This window comes from Pseudophryne corroboree, chromosome 11, assembly GCF_028390025.1.
Source record: "Pseudophryne corroboree isolate aPseCor3 chromosome 11, aPseCor3.hap2, whole genome shotgun sequence".
NCBI classification, from domain to species: Eukaryota; Metazoa; Chordata; class Amphibia; order Anura; family Myobatrachidae; genus Pseudophryne; species Pseudophryne corroboree.
Window position 1 is genome coordinate 20,043,743 of NC_086454.1, and position 16,017 is coordinate 20,059,759.

General features: G+C 49.0%; 1 protein-coding gene across 3 annotated transcripts in view; it reads right to left on the reverse strand.

Moving 5' to 3' along the window:
- SPTY2D1 (SPT2 chromatin protein domain containing 1) overlaps positions 1-13,693 on the reverse strand; it is a 35,569-nt gene extending 21,876 nt beyond the window's left edge. Inside the window, exon 1 of one of the 3 annotated variants that reach the window (XM_063946355.1) lies at positions 13,596-13,693. Coding sequence is in view for 1 of the 3 variants with exons in the window: in XM_063946353.1 (XP_063802423.1) it covers positions 13,346-13,405 (60 nt within the window). In the remaining 2 variants the exon portion in view is untranslated. Of the gene's footprint in view, positions 1-13,345 lie in introns of all 3 variants that reach the window. The other 2 variants (XM_063946354.1, XM_063946353.1) reach the window with 2 other exon arrangements.
- Positions 13,694-16,017: the final 2,324 nt, after the last annotated feature.

Here is a 16,017-nt window from a genome sequence, read left to right on the forward strand (position 1 = left end):
TTTGCCACAATTTTGCCCCCCCTCTCTTGTTTTACCCTGTTTCTGTAGTGCAGTGCAGGGGAGAGCCTGGGAGCCTTCCTGACCAGCGGAGCTGTGTGAGGAAAATGGCGCTGTGTGCTGAGGAGATAGGCCCCGCCCCTTTTTCGGCGGGCTCGTCTCCCGCTCTTTAGTGGATTCTGGCAGGGGTTAAATATCTCCATATAGCCCCCGGAGGCTATATGTGAGGTATTTTTAGCCAAAATAGGTTTTCATTTGCCTCCCAGGGCGCCCCCCTCCCAGCGCCCTGCACCCTCAGTGACTGCCGTGTGAAGTGTGCTGAGAGGAAAATGGCGCACAGCTGCAGTGCTGTGCGCTACCTTAAGAAGACTGAGGAGTCTTCTGCCGCCGATTCTGGACCTCTTCTCGTTTCAGCATCTGCAAGGGGGCCGGCGGCGAGGCTCCGGTGACCATCCAGGCTGTACCTGTGATCGTCCCTCTGGAGCTAATGTCCAGTAGCCAAGAAGCCAATCCATCCTGCACGCAGGTGAGTTCACTTCTTCTCCCCTAAGTCCCTCGTTGCAGTGATCCTGTTGCCAGCAGGACTCACTGTAAAATAAAAAACCTAAGCTAAACTTTTCTAAGCAGCTCTTTAGGAGAGCCACCTAGATTGCACCCTTCTCGGCCGGGCACAAAAATCTAACTGAGGCTTGGAGGAGGGTCATAGGGGGAGGAGCCAGTACACACCACCTGATCGTAAAGCTTTACTTTTTGTGCCCTGTCTCCTGCGGAGCCGCTATTCCCCATGGTCCTTTCAGGAACCCCAGCATCCACTAGGACGATAGAGAAATCATCAGTAATAACTCAGACTTTCCATATTACTCCCGGGCCAGCACAGGAAAGGACAGCTGCTTGTAGCCTTCAGGTGATATTACAATTGGCCAGCACATCGACCTTAACCAGTGACTGCGGGGGGGACACTGGCACTGTGCCCCGCCTAGCCTGATTGTTGGAGTCTTCCTAGGCGGTTACCCCTAGAGACTTCTGCTCTACCCACCTGGCTATCAGGCTGCTGCTGTTTCCTTAGGGAACGTTGTTTGCTTTACTGAATAAATTAAATGTTAAAACCCCAAACCTGACTTAGAATGAGCTATTACAGGTCATTAAATAGGGTGGACGTTTGTAATCACACCCGCTTAATATTAAAGCAGACAAATAGAAGGACATAACTAGCACTTGTCACAGAACACAATACAGATACACATTCCCATCTGACAGAGCACGGGAGACACTGGAGGGAGACCGGGTGTTAGCAGGGGTGGGCAGAGTCTTGTGTACGACACAGTCAGTGAGGGGATAGGGAACATATTTCACCCAATGGGGGGAATTCAATTGTTTGAAAAGTTGGTTGGGTGTCTGGTTTTTCCTATCTAATAGACAGAAAAAAAAAACAGACACCCAACCAACTTTTCAGTCTGTTAGATAGGAAAAAACAAACTCCCAACTGACTTTTCAAACAATTGAATACCCCCCTATACAGTATGTGATAGGTCCACGTTAATATAATTTTTTGTGACAATAATAAAAGTCAACCCTCCGCTGCCCTGTAATCATCTATAGAGCCAATAAATGCCCAATGTCCCGGCTGAGTATAACACGTCCCCGGCAGTACAGGAGTCATCGTTACAGACACAGCTTTGTATTACCACTGATAAGTGAACTAGCTCCCAGTGACGTGTCACTAGAAGAAAGGGGATTCATGCGGAGAGATAGAGAATAGGGTGGGCACTAGGTAACCAGTCTGCCAGGTCCAGGTTTAGCACAATGTTTGCTATAAACGGATGATATATACATGGAACCACAATCACTTTATATCAGGAGGTCATGTATGAATGGTTTTTGGATGTTACAATGTAACAGATGTTTCCTGCCACAGAGGCTTGTCACAGTCCCACAGGGGCACAGCTGCTGCAATGATGTAACACTGTCATCAGGAATGGTGCTCGCAGCCGGCTCCCCAAGCTAGAGTACTACAATATCACTAGTACTGGTGCTCATTCACACACACGCTGTGAGGTCACGTGTTGTTCTACCAATAAGATGCATCATACTGGCCACTCGTAAGCGTGAGACACAGGCAGTGTGCAAAGGTGCAACAGGTCCATAAGACACCATGCACCCCACAGTGTTAGCAGACACTCCTCAGACTGTGCGTGTGTAAAAAAAAATTTTTTTTTTTTTTACCCCCCCCTGCATAAATACATCTATGTACAACAGAGACGGCAGCTACATACGATCATAGGGGGTAATTCAGACCTGATCGCTGCACTGCTGCGATCAGATAGTCGCCGCCAACAGGGGGAGTGTATTTTAGCTTTGCAAGTGTGCGATCGCATGTGTAGCCGAGCAGTACAAACAGATCTTGTGCAGTCTCTGAGTAGCCCAGGACTTACTCAGCCGCTGCGATCACTTCAGCCTGTCCGGGACCGGAATGGACGTCAGACACCCGCCCTGCAAACGCATGGACACGCCTGCGTTTTTTCTAACCACTTCCTGAAACCGGTCAGTTGCCATCCACAAACGCCCTCTTCCTGTCAATCTCCTTGCGATCGCCCGCTCGACGGTTTTTTAACACCATCCCGTCGCTGCGGACCGACGCGACTGCGCACTGTGGTGCATACGCACACACAGTTCAGACCTGAACGCAGGCTGTATGAAAACGCAGCCTAACGATCATGTCTGAATTACCCCCATAGTTTGCTGTCAAAGGGTGGTGGGGGTGGAATGTGAGAGGGTGAGAGAACCAGAAAGTGAGAGATTTTGGGAGAGTTCTCCTGGTTGTCAATCAGCCACTTTAAAAAAAAAAAAAAAACTAGGAGAAATCTCCCAAAACCTCTCACTTTCCGATTCTCACACCCTCTTACATTCCCGCCAGAGTTTTAGATATTAGCTGCTTACCAAGCCAACACATAGTGCAGCGCTGTACAAGAGAACTGTGTCAGCATCACCATCAGTCCGTGCCCGTACAGACTGCCACCCATTACACACAGGCCAATCTGGGCAGAAGCCGATCACCCAGCAAGTTTAGGTCCTGTGGTCTTTATTCAGAGTTAGGTGCAACTTAGTAAGAAAAAAATGAAGGAGCAATCTGCATCTGGAACAAACCATTCTGCAATGCGAGGGGTGCACGCAGAGAACAGACACCAGGCAGTTGTGTGTCTAGGATAAGCTGGAACACTCCCCATCCCAACTAGAACGCTCTCTCTGTACATTTTATACCTGCTGCACCCGCGGGACAAACTGCTTCTGCGTCTGGTCAGGAACTGTACGGGGAAACCGTATATAAAGATGGGGAGACCATATAAACTCCACACAGACTGCACCCTGTATCGCTGGCCAATTAAATTCACTGGGAATATGCAATAATGTGTGGATCACTGGTATACAATTATATGCTGTGATCACTGTAATTACAGGTTGGGTGTATATTTCTGCCAGCGCTAAACATCAGGGTAGAGGTGTGTGAAGCACATTGACATTTAGTGACAAGATTAAGCCCTGACATTGTTATCTTCGTCAAGGTAAAATAAAACACAGTAGCAGCTTCCTGTACATAGGACCGATTGACTTTCCGAATCCCACATCTCGGCATAGTACCAGAAACACCGGATTTACAGGCTACTAGCAGAATTTACACCCCAATATATGTGTATGAAGCGCTACTGAGATCATACAGAGGTGACCTCTTTACTGTGGCTTCAGATGTGCCGAATATCCCCCTCCGTGCACCAGGTCCATGTGACTTGGATGAATGTCTCTTTCATGCGCCCCGGAATTACAGCTGTATTTACACCCAGAAAATTACACATTCTCTTCTGACTGCTGTGCAGTACCATCTGTGGGGGGAATTCAATTACTTTTTGGACAAAATTGGGCGTGAATGCTGCGGCCGTTATTTCCGCTCCCTGAGGCGGCAAGCAGAAATGTGCAAATAGTAGTTTTGGGGCGCTCAAACTGCAGTTTCGGCAGTGCACTGTTTACACAGATATATGTGGATAAAACCGATGCATTCGGCCCTTACAAGCGCAATAAATTATTGGCGCCCATGACACTTGCACCCATCGGCAAAACAAATTATATTGTAATAAAAAATAACTGCAAGTGCCTAAAGGTCCCTGACACGCCGATCATTTCCTCGAGAGGACTTGTGAGATGACTGTGACCCGAGAGTACAGCTGTACTTACACCCAGCCAGTTTCACTTCTAATATGACACCTTTTACTATACGGTGAAAATAAGAATTTACTTACCGATAATTCTATTTCTCGGAGTCCGTAGTGGATGCTGGGGTTCCTGAAAGGACCATGGGGAATAGCGGCTCCGCAGGAGACAGGGCACAAAAGTAAAGCTTTCCGATCAGGTGGTGTGCACTGGCTCCTCCCCCTATGACCCTCCTCCAAGCCAGTTAGGTACTGTGCCCGGACGAGCGTACACAATAAGGGAGGAATTTTGAATCCCGGGTAAGACTCATACCAGCCACACCAATCACACCGTACAACTTGTGATCTAAACCCAGTTAACAGTATGATAACAGCGGAGCCTCTGAAAAGATGGCTCACAACAATAATAACCCGATTTTTGTAACTATGTACAAGTATTGCAGATAATCCGCACTTGGGATGGGCGCCCAGCATCCACTACGGACTCCGAGAAATAGAATTATCGGTAAGTAAATTCTTATTTTCTCTATCGTCCTAGTGGATGCTGGGGTTCCTGAAAGGACCATGGGGATTATACCAAAGCTCCCAAACGGGCGGGAGAGTGCGGATGACTCTGCAGCACCGAATGAGAGAACTCCAGGTCCTCCTTAGCCAGGGTATCAAATTTGTAGGATTTTACAAACGTGTTTGCCCCTGACTAAATAACCGCTCGGCAAAGTTGTAAAGCCGAGACCCCTCGGGCAGCCGCCCAAGATGAGCCCACCTTCCTTGTGGAATGGGCATTTACATATTTTGGCTGTGGCAGGCCTGCCACAGAATGTGCAAGCTGAATTGTATTACACATCCAACTAGCAATAGTCTGCTTAAAAGCAAGAGCACCCAGTTTGTTGGGTGCATACAGGATAACAGCAAGTCAGTTTTCCTGACTCCAGCCGTCCTGGAACCTATATTTTCAGGGCCCTGACAACATCTAGCAACTTGGAGTCCTCCAAGTCCCTAGTAGGTGCAAGGCACCACAATAAGCTGGTTCAGGTGAAACACTGACACCACCTTAGGGAGAGAACTGGGGACGAGTCCGCAGCTCTGCCCTGTCCGAATGGACAAACAAATATGGGCTTTTTTGAGAAAAAAACCACCAATTTGACACTCGCCTGGTCCAGGCCAGGGCCAAGAACATGGTCACTTTTCATGTGAGATGCTTCAAATCCACAGATTTGACTGGTTTTAAACCAATGTGATTTGAAGAATCCCAGAACTACGTTGAGATCCCACAGTGCCACTGGAGGCACAAAAGAGGGTTGTATATGCAATACTCCCTTGACAAAGTTCTGGACTTCAGGAACTGAAGCCAATTCTTTCTGGAAGAAAATTGACAGGGCCGAAATTTGAACCTTAATGGACCCCAATTTGAGGCCCATAGACACTCCTGTTTGCAGGAAATGCAGGAATCGACCGAGTTGAAATTTCTTTGTGGGGCCTTCCTGGCCTCACACCACGCAACATATTTTCGCCACATGTGGTGATAATGTTGTGCGGTCACCTCCTTTCTGGCTTTGACCAGGGTAGGAATGACCTCTTCCGGAATGCCTTTTTCCCTTAGGATCCGGCGTTCCACCGCCATGCCAACAAACGCAGCTGCGGTAAGTCTTGGAACAGACATGGTACTTGCTGAAGCAAGTCCCTTCTTAGCGGCAGAGGCCATAAGACCTCTGTAAACATCTCTTGAAGTTCCGGGTACCAAGTCCTTCTTGGCCAATCCGGAGCCATGAGTATAGTTCTTACTCCTCTACGTCTTATAATTCTCAGCACCTTAGGTATGAGAAGCAGAGGAGGGAACACATACACCGACTGGTACACCCACGGTGTTACCAGAACGTCCACAGCTATTGCCTGAGGGTCTCTTGACCTGGCGCAATACCTGTCCCGTTTTTTGTTCAGACGGGACGCCATCATGTCCACCTTTGGTATTTCCCAACGGTTTACAATCATGTGGAAAAAAAAACTTCCCGATGAAGTTTCCACTCTCCCGGGTGGAGGTCGTGCCTGCTGAGGAAGTCTGCTTCCCAGTTTCCATTCCCGGGATGAAACACTGCTGACAGTGCTATCACATGATTTTCCGCCCAGCGAAAAGTCCTTGCAGTTTTTGCCATTGCCCTCCTGCTTCTTGTGTCGCCCTGTCTGTTTACGTGGGCGACTGCCGTGATGTTTTTCCCACTGGATCAATACCGGCTGACCTTGAAGCAGAGGTCTTGCTAAGCTTAGAGCATTATAAATTTACCCTTAGCTCCAGTATATTTATGTGGAGAAAAATCTCCAGACTTGATCACACTCCCTGGAAATTTTTTCCTTGTGTGACTGCTCCCCAGCCTCTCGGGCTGGGCTCCGTGGTCACCAGCATCCAATCCTGAATGCCGAATCTGCGGCCCTCTAGAAGATGAGCACTCTATAACCACCACAGGAGAGACACCCTTGTCCTTGGATATAGGGTTATCCGCTGATGCATCTGAAGATGCGATCCGGACCATTTGTCCAGCAGATCCCACTGAAAAGTTCTTGCGTGAAATCTGCCGAATGGAATTGCTTCGTAGGAAGCCACCATTTTCTACCAGGACCCTTGTGCAATGATGCACTGTTTTTAGGAGGTTCCTGACTAGCTCGGATAACTCCCTGGCTTTCTCTTTCGGGAGAAACACCTTTTTCTGGACTGTGTCCAGAATCATCCCTAGGCACAGCAGACGTGTCGTCGGGATCAGCTGCGATTTTGGAATATTTAGAATCCACCCGTGCTGTTGTAGCAGTATCCGAGATAGTGCTACTCCTACCTCCAACTGTTCCCTGGACTATGCCCTTATCAGGAGATCGTCCAAGTAAGGGATAATTAAGACGCCTTTTCTTCGAAGAAGAATCATCATTTCGGCCATTACCTTAGTAAAGACCCGGGGTGCCGTGGACAATCCAAACGGCAGCGTCTGAAACTGATAGTGACAGTTCTGCACCACGAACCTGAGGTACCCTTAGTGAGAAGGGCAAATTTGGGACATAGAGGTAAGCATCCCTGATGTCCCGGGACACTATATAGTCCCCTTCTTCCTGTTCGTTATCACCGCTCTGAGTGACTCCATCTTGATTTGAACCTTTGTAAGTGTTCAAAAATTTTTTAGATTTAGAATAAGTCTCACCTAGCCTTCTGGCTTCAGTACCACAATATAGTGTGGAATAATACCCCTTTTCTTGTAGTAGGAGGGGTAATTTAATTATCACCTGCTGGGAATACAGCTTGTGAATTTTTTTCCCATACTGCCTCCTTGTCGGAGGGAGACCTTGGTAAAGCAGACTTCAGGAGCCAGCGAAGGGGAAACGTCTCGACATTCCAATCTGTACCCCTGGGATACTACTTGTAGGATCCAGGGGTCCTGTACGGTCTCAGCGCCATGCTGAGAACTTGTCAGAAGCGGTGGAACGCTTCTGTTCCTGGGAATGGGCTGCCTGCTGCAGTCTTCTTCCCTTTCCTCTATCCCTGGGCAGATATGATCTTATAGGGACGAAAGGACTGAGGCTGAAAAGACGGTGTCTTTTTCTGCAGAGATGTGACTTAGGGTAAAAACGGTGGATTTTCCAGCAGTTGCCGTGGCCACCAGGTCCGATGGACCGACCCCAAATAACTCCTCTTCCTTTATACGGCAATACACCTTTGTGCCGTTTGGAATCTGCATCACCTGACCACTGTCGTGTCCATAACATCTTCTGGCAGTTATGGACATCGCATTTACTCTTGATGCCAGAGTGCAAATATCCCTCTGTGCATCTCGCATATATAGAAATGCATCCTTTAAATGCTCTATAGTCAATAAAATACTGTCCCTGTCAAGGGTATCAATATTTTTAGTCAGGGAATCCGACCAAGCCACCCCAGCTCTGCACATCCAGGCTGAGGCGATCGCTGGTCGCAGTATAACACCAGTATGTGTGTATATACTTTTTATGATATTTTCCAGCCTCCTGTCAGCTGGTCCTTGAGGACGGCCCTATCTATAGACGGTACCGCCACTTGTTTTGATAAGCGTGTGAGCGCCTTATCCACCCTAAGGGGTGTTTCCCAACGCGCCCTAACTTCTGGCGGGAAAGGGTATACCGCCCATAATTTTCTATCGGGGGGAACCCACGCATCATCACACACTTTATTTAATTTATCTGATTCAGGAAAAACTATGGTAGTTTTTTCACATCCCACATAATACCCTCTTTTGTGGTACTTGTAGTATCAGAAATATGTAACACCTCCTTCATTGCCTTTAACGTGTGGCCCTAATAAGGAATACGTTTGTTTATTCACCGTCGACACTGGATTCAGTGTCCCTGTCTGTGTCTGTGTCGACCGACTAAAGTAAACGGGCGTTTTAAAACCCCTGACGGTGTTTTTGAGACGTCTGGACCGGTACTAATTGTTTGTCGGCCGTCTCATGTCGTCAACCGACCTTGCAGCGTGTTGACATTATCACGTAATTCCCTAAATAAGCCATCCATTCCGGTGTCGACTCCCTAGAGAGTGACATCACCATTACAGGCAATTGCTCCGCCTCCTCACCAACATCGTCCTCCTACATGTCGACACACACGTACCGACACACAGCACACACACAGGGAATGCTCTGATAGAGGACAGGACCCACTAGCCCTTTGGAGAGACAGAGGGAGAGTTTGCCAGCACACACCAAAAACGCTATAATTATATAGGGACAACCTTATATAAGTGTTTTCCCTTATAGCATCTTTTTTATATATTTCTAACGCCAAATTAGTGCCCCCCCTCTCTGTTTTAACCCTGTTTCTGTAGTGCAGTGCAGGGGAGAGCCTGGGAGCCTTCCCTCCAGCCTTTCTGTGAGGGAAAATGGCGCTGTGTGCTGAGGAGATAGGCCCCGCCCCTTTTTCGGCGGCCTCGTCTCCCGCTCTTAACGGATTCTGGCAGGGGTTAAATATCTCCATATAGCCTCCGGAGGCTATATGTGAGGTATTTTTAGCCAAAATAGGTTTTCATTTGCCTCCCAGGGCGCCCCCCTCCCAGCGCCCTGCACCCTCAGTGACTGCCGTGTGAAGTGTGCTGAGAGGAAAATGGCGCACAGCTGCAGTGCTGTGCGCTACCTTTAGAAGACTGAGGAGTCTTCTGCCGCCGATTCTGGACCTCTTCTTATTTCAGCATCTGCAAGGGGGCCGGCGGCAAGGCTCCGGTGACCATCCAGGCTGTACCTGTGATCGTCCCTCTGGAGCTGATGTCCAGTAGCCAAGAAGCCAATCCATCCTGCACGCAGGTGAGTTCACTTCTTCTCCCCTAAGTCCCTCGTTGCAGTGATCCTGTTGCCAGCAGGACTCACTGTAAAATAAAAAACCTAAGCTAAACTTTTCTAAGCAGCTCTTTAGGAGAGCCACCTAGATTGCACCCTTCTCGGCCGGGCACAAAAATCTAACTGGCTTGGAGGAGGGTCATAGGGGGAGGAGCCAGTGCACACCACCTGATCGGAAAGCTTTACTTTTGTGCCCTGTCTCCTGCGGAGCCGCTATTCCCCATGGTCCTTTCAGGAACCCCAGCATCCACTAGGACGATAGAGAAATCCCAATTACCAATAGCAAAACCAGAAACGTTCGGGGTCACCCACAAGCACCGCAGCGGCTGTATGTAATCACTGTGTGTAGAAGACAGGGGCACTTCATCCAGGAATGGAGAAAACAGTGTAGACCTCAGTAAGTGGACAGCATAGGAGACAGAAGATTGAATCTGCTGATGGTAAAGGAAGTACTCCCACAGCATAGATGCCAGTGATCGTTTCCAGGCCCCTTACTAAAGCAGAACTAAATAAATGCCAGGATGCAAGCAGCCAATGTACTGGACAGCGTTTATAGAGGGCCGACTGTGTTACATTATAGAATCTTGACAGAGTCTGAAGACCGACACCAGAATACCAACAACCAACAACCTAATCATAAGTACAGCGGCCAGGCTAGGGCCAGAGGTTGGGTTTAGCTGCCACCAGGAGGAACGGGGGGGGGGGGGGGGGGGAGGGGTACCGTTAGGCTGCGGGGGTGAGAGACTAGGGTTAGGCTGCGGAGGAGGGGTGGTGTTAGGCACCACCAGGGGGAGGTTATGTTTAGGCACTAAGGGGGGAGGGAGGTTAAGTTTAGGCACCACTCGGGGAAGGTTAGGGTTAGGCTGCGGGAGGGAAGGGTTAGGGAATAGGGGAGGGGGTTTAAGATAGTAACCTAACCCCTGTTGTGATTTTGGTGATCAGGATGGCAGCACTGGTATTGTGACCGTCGGCATCCCGTCTGCCGGGAAAACATACTGAACCCATAGAGTTTAATACTAACTAATTACATAGGTCAGCAGCTGGTATCAACTGGAGAAGTGGTAGCTGGCAGAGTGGGTCTGTGGCTCGTTGGATGATACCACGGGGCAATGTCCGTGCAGTTACCTGACTGGGAAGAGATTTAGGAGGGAATTCTCGCAGCTGGTCAGGTGATTACTTATTGAGTCTAAATGCACCAGGTTTCAATGCGTGAAGCAGCTAAACCCCATGCAAACTACTTGGCACGTTGCTATTGGTCACCCAAAAGACTGACTTGGAGCAGAATTCTGCCCAGCTGGTGCAATTAGAATTTATGGGGGACCAGGACACTTGCGCCCATCAACACAAACTGAATAGCTCGGGAGACTTGAGCTGCGGATGTGAGAACACAACTGAATCCCCCCCCCCCCTTGAAGACCAATGCTTCTGAGGTCCTAGGAATTCAATCTCACCCTGTATTTATAATGGGATCCATTCTCACCCTTCTAGTTACATTTTTGCAAGAAAGGTTTTCTAGACACGCAACAGAGCTAGGCAGACGCAACGGTAAACCAAACTGATATTTAGCAGAAAGGGATAATATTAAAGGATGCAATCCTATGGGGAAAGGAGGCCGGGCAGAAACGGATTTTACAGGGGTGCTAATAGAGTCCCCAGACCATAAAATAAACAGGTGGCACACAGAGATCACCTAGGGTAGAATTCAATGCAAAGTGCACACTGCGTCCACTGCTTTGAATTATATCACCCCCTTACAGTTGTAAAGATTCCGCAGAAGATTCAGCTGCGAGTAGCGCATTGTGTCAGGCAGTAATTTACTTTTTTACAGAGCGGCAGCAGGATATCAGGGTGACCCAGAACCGTGAGCTGCAAACCTTCATGGTTCAGCTCTCAAATCCTAATCTGGGGATTTGTGGGTCTCTAAAAAGGTTTAAAAAAAAAAAAAAATGGGCAAAGTGTTTTACAAGTGACAAGGGGGATCATTCCGGTTTGATCGTTCACTAGCTATTTTTTGCAGCGCTGCGAACAGATAGTCGCCGCCTATAGGGCAGTGTATGTTTGCTTTGCAAGTGTGCGAACGCTTGTGCAGCCGAGCGGTACACAAAAGTTTTGTGCAGTTTCTGAGTTGCCCAAAACTTACTCAGCCGCTGTGATCACTTCAGCCTGTTCTTGTCCGGAATTAACGTCAGACATCCGCCCTGCAAATGCTTGGACACACTTGCATTTTAGATAGATTCTTTATTAAATCCATCGCTCAGCAACAATCCGCTTTGTACCCACCCGTACGACGCATGCACAGTAGTGACCTGATCGCAGCGCTGCAAAAAATCCTATCACGCGACCAGGTTGGAATGACCACCCTAGGTTTTATGGTGCCAGGTGGGGTATGGACACACAAGCCAGTATTACAAATCCTACGTGCTGCAAACAGCCCCAGAAACGTCTCTGCAGCCACCACATAAGACAGGTGCGAAGCACTAATTGGGGTATAACCATTCATTTGCACATTCATTCCCAGCACTGCAATAAAGGCTGCTCCTCCAGCAGCTGCAATATCCCTGGATGAATGAGTGACGAGACACTGTACAGCTGTGTGCACGAACATATGTTAGCTGTCAGATAAAACTAGCAAACTCCGTTTCCAGCATTACAAAGAGGACGGCCTGTGAATGTGGGGCTAGAAATAGCTCCCTGTCCAATGCACTCAGCAACAGGTCAGCCCAGAGATGAGCACAGACAGCTGCTGACGAAGCACCGTCCCCTCCCCCACCACACACCGCTCTCTGCAAACATTACTCATGTAATTAGTGCATGTGCACCCTGCAGTTCCATTTACCAGCTTACATTACACATCCAGCAGCTCTCACATTGTACATCTACAGGTCCTAGTATGAACCGTCCTTATATGCCAGCTACTGCCATATACCAACGTACCAGAGTAACCCCCAGCACCGTACCCTGGCGTCCCTGCGCTCACAGCTGCTAGTCACCAACACCTCTCAGACATACATAATGTGCCTACAGAGCTTATACCTATAGAAGTACAGACACCGCCATGAGGCCCCAGAGCGCAGCGTCCTCCAGCCATTACCCCCATGTAACCTGCAGGTCAGCTTCCACAGCAGATAGGAAGCATCTATGAATACAGCCCCCATTGTCAGGGTACAGCTGGCAGCGCCAGTCCCCCCCTGCCACAAACCTCACAAAGTTCAGAGATAGGGAAGAAGGACGCAGGAGGGGACCCAACAGACACCAGGCAACTAGGGCCCTATTCCCAAAGCCATATGTCCCATCCCAATGCAGCCCTGCACTGTAATCCTTCCACCCCCCACCAGAGTCACCCAGATACTTACCTCCCACCCCCCTCTACAGTCCACCCCGCATACTACCCCTCCCCATGCATAGGGCAGTTTATTTCCCCCAAATAATGCAAATATTTTATAATGACAATACAAAGTAATATGGGTGATGCGCAAGAGCTTTCACCGTGCCCACCATGGGCACACACCCCTTACCTCCCCCCTAGGGCTCTCCCCATGCCCCCCACAGTGCCCCCCCTCCTCCAGGTCTTTCCCCCCTCCCCCAGGTCTTTCCCCAAGCCCCCCCAGGTCTTTCCCCAAGCCCCCTGCCCCTCACAGTGTCACCCCTCAGCTCTCCACATGCCCCTCCTCCCCCAGGGCTCTCCCCATGGCCCCTGCCCCCCACGGTGTCCCCCCCTCCTTCTCCCCCCTCAGGGCTCTCACCATGCTCCCTAGCCCCTCATCGTGTTCCCCCTCCCCCAGGGCTCTCCCCATGTCCCCTGCCCCTCACCGTGGCACCGTCGTTGCTCTTTTTGGCAGCGGCCACTTGCAGGACGTTGAAGAAATCCATGCCGAGACCTCCTCCTGGCGCCGGGCTACCAACCCCAGCCTGTCACCGGGCTCCCAGCGGCCGGGAGGGAGAGTACACTCCGAGGAGTGACGCACTTCTCCGCCAGAAACTACCAGAGATCTCACCGTCACGTCATGCACTGCCCTGACATCACTTCCGCCCGCAGTAAGGCTGCCTGGCTGCTCTATACCTGCCAGCAGCTGCTCTCACGTCACCATCTTGGCGTCACTTCCGCCCAAAATAAGGCCTGGCTGTAGGATACCAGCCAGGTGAGCCTCACGCACGGTCGTCTAGACGTCAAATCCGCCCACAATAAGGCTCGACCGTATTATTTCTGTCAACAGTTGCACACGCACGCTCGTACTGACGTCACTTCCGTCCATAGTGAGACTCTGCGTGCCGTACCTGCCAGCAGTGTGTGTAATCTGCCAGGACATAAGATGGCCGCTCTGAATGTAACCTATGTTTGTAAACAGTGGGGGTCATTCCGAGTTGTTCGCTCGGTAACAATCTTCGCATCGCAGCGATTTTCCACTTAATGCGCATGCGCAATGTCCGCACTGCGACTGCGCCAAGTAAATTTGCTATGCAGTTAGGATTTTTACTCACGGCTTTTTCATCGCTCAGGCGATCGTAATGTGATTGACAGGAAATGGGTGTTACTGGGCGGAAACAGGCCGTTTTATGGGCGTGTGGGAAAAAACGCTACCGTTTCCGGAAAAAACGCAGGAGTGGCCGGAGAAACGGGGGAGTGTCTGGGCGAACGCTGGGTGTGTTTGTGACGTCAAACCAGGAACGACAAGCACTGAACTGATCGCAGTTGCCGAGTAAGTCTGAAGCTACTCTGAAACTGCTACGAGGTGTGTAATCGCAATATTGCGAATACATCGTTAGCAATTTTAAGATGCTAAGATTCACTCCCAGTAGGCGGCGGCTTAGCATGAGCAAATCTGCTAAAATCCGCTTGCGAGCGAACAACTCGGAATGACCCCCAGTGTGTAGTTCCATGTAGCTGCTTCTTCTGTGATAATCACTATCAAAGTGATAGAGTAACATTATAAGGAAATACATTAACCAGTTAACATGGCCTAATGGTGAAACACAGTGCATGGCTGTGCTGAGACAAGCTTCATGACATGCGGGTGTGTTATAGAAGAGCTATAGCGTCTACTCTAGGTAGACAGTTTATAGGTCAACAAAATATGGTTGACATGCGTTACGGTCAACAGGTACAAAAGGTTGACATGAAAATGGTCGACAAGTTTTTTTCCATTTATTTTTTATTTTTTGGGCTAAATCTTGTATGTCTGGTAATATGTAACCACCATTAGACAAAAATATACCCTCGCGGGCTCACTTAGCTGGCCACGCTTTGGGCAAGGTTACTATTTCCACTCGTAGTCCACATGGATAGTGAATCAAGCAAACGTTGGGAAAACATTAAAAAAAGTGTTGACCATTTGTTTTTGACTTGACCTTTTGTACCTCAATTGTAAGCACTCGTCGACCTTTCATCTGTCGACCTTTTATACCAGTTGGCCATATGGTGACAACCTACTGTCTACCTAGACACTATCTATCATCCGGATACCGCTTCATAAACAAACTGTACGGTAGCGCTAATTTAGGCACCATACCAACCAGCGCTAGTCTTGTGCGTATAAAAATGGAGGCCAAGTCTCCCACTGATCACATACCCACACAAGATGGCAAGCGTTGTGGCATTTTGTTTTCCTCTCGCCGTATGGCCCATTGGTATAGCCAAGGTGACCCCCAATGACCTCCCTAGTGCCAATCCCACAGAAACAGTGCATTAGGGTTTCACAAACCGTTCTGCTGCTGATCATACATGCGCCAATTGCTAGAAAGCGTTAATATATCAAATACAACGCTCATTGGCGTCTGGGCGATGCACGTTTTGCACTTTGAAGCAGAACAGTGATTGTGCTGCATTTCATTCATCCCATTCTCTGAGGAAAATGATAAGGATGTCGCCTAAGGAAAGCCCACCCTTAGTTGTTGGGCACACACATCTTACCCTCGCTCCCCCATCTTCTTCTCCCTTCTTTTACATTATAAATGCCCAGTTGAATTGTCATATTCACTGTTAGTTGTTGCTTTTTACTGATCTTTAAATATCATGGTCAGTAAACACTGAAATAAATCGTAAAAAAAAACATTTTAATAAAGGCGCAAATAAAATTGGACATACATATAACGGAATGCACTTTGCATATTTCAGTATGTCAGCACACATAGGACTTCTCATAACACTATGGTTACAATGGTGCACAGTTCTGAATTCAACAATGGACGCCGGGTCTGATTTATGATCTATGGCGGGGAACCTGCGCTGTGGCATTGGGGGGGCGGTGACCAGTCTCGGACCAAATGGGGGATGCTGCACCCATTTTGTAGGTGTGTGATCTGCGTCGTTGGACAGACTTTCTAGACCCGGCTGAGCGGATCTGACAGCCAGTCTGAGTAAGATGGCCGAGGGCGGCGACCATATACTATACCAGACTCTGGCAACATGGCCCCTTCCATCAGGTACAAAATGCTCTGCACATAGACTTTCCTCTCAGTTTATGATTGCCGTCACCATCGGTGAC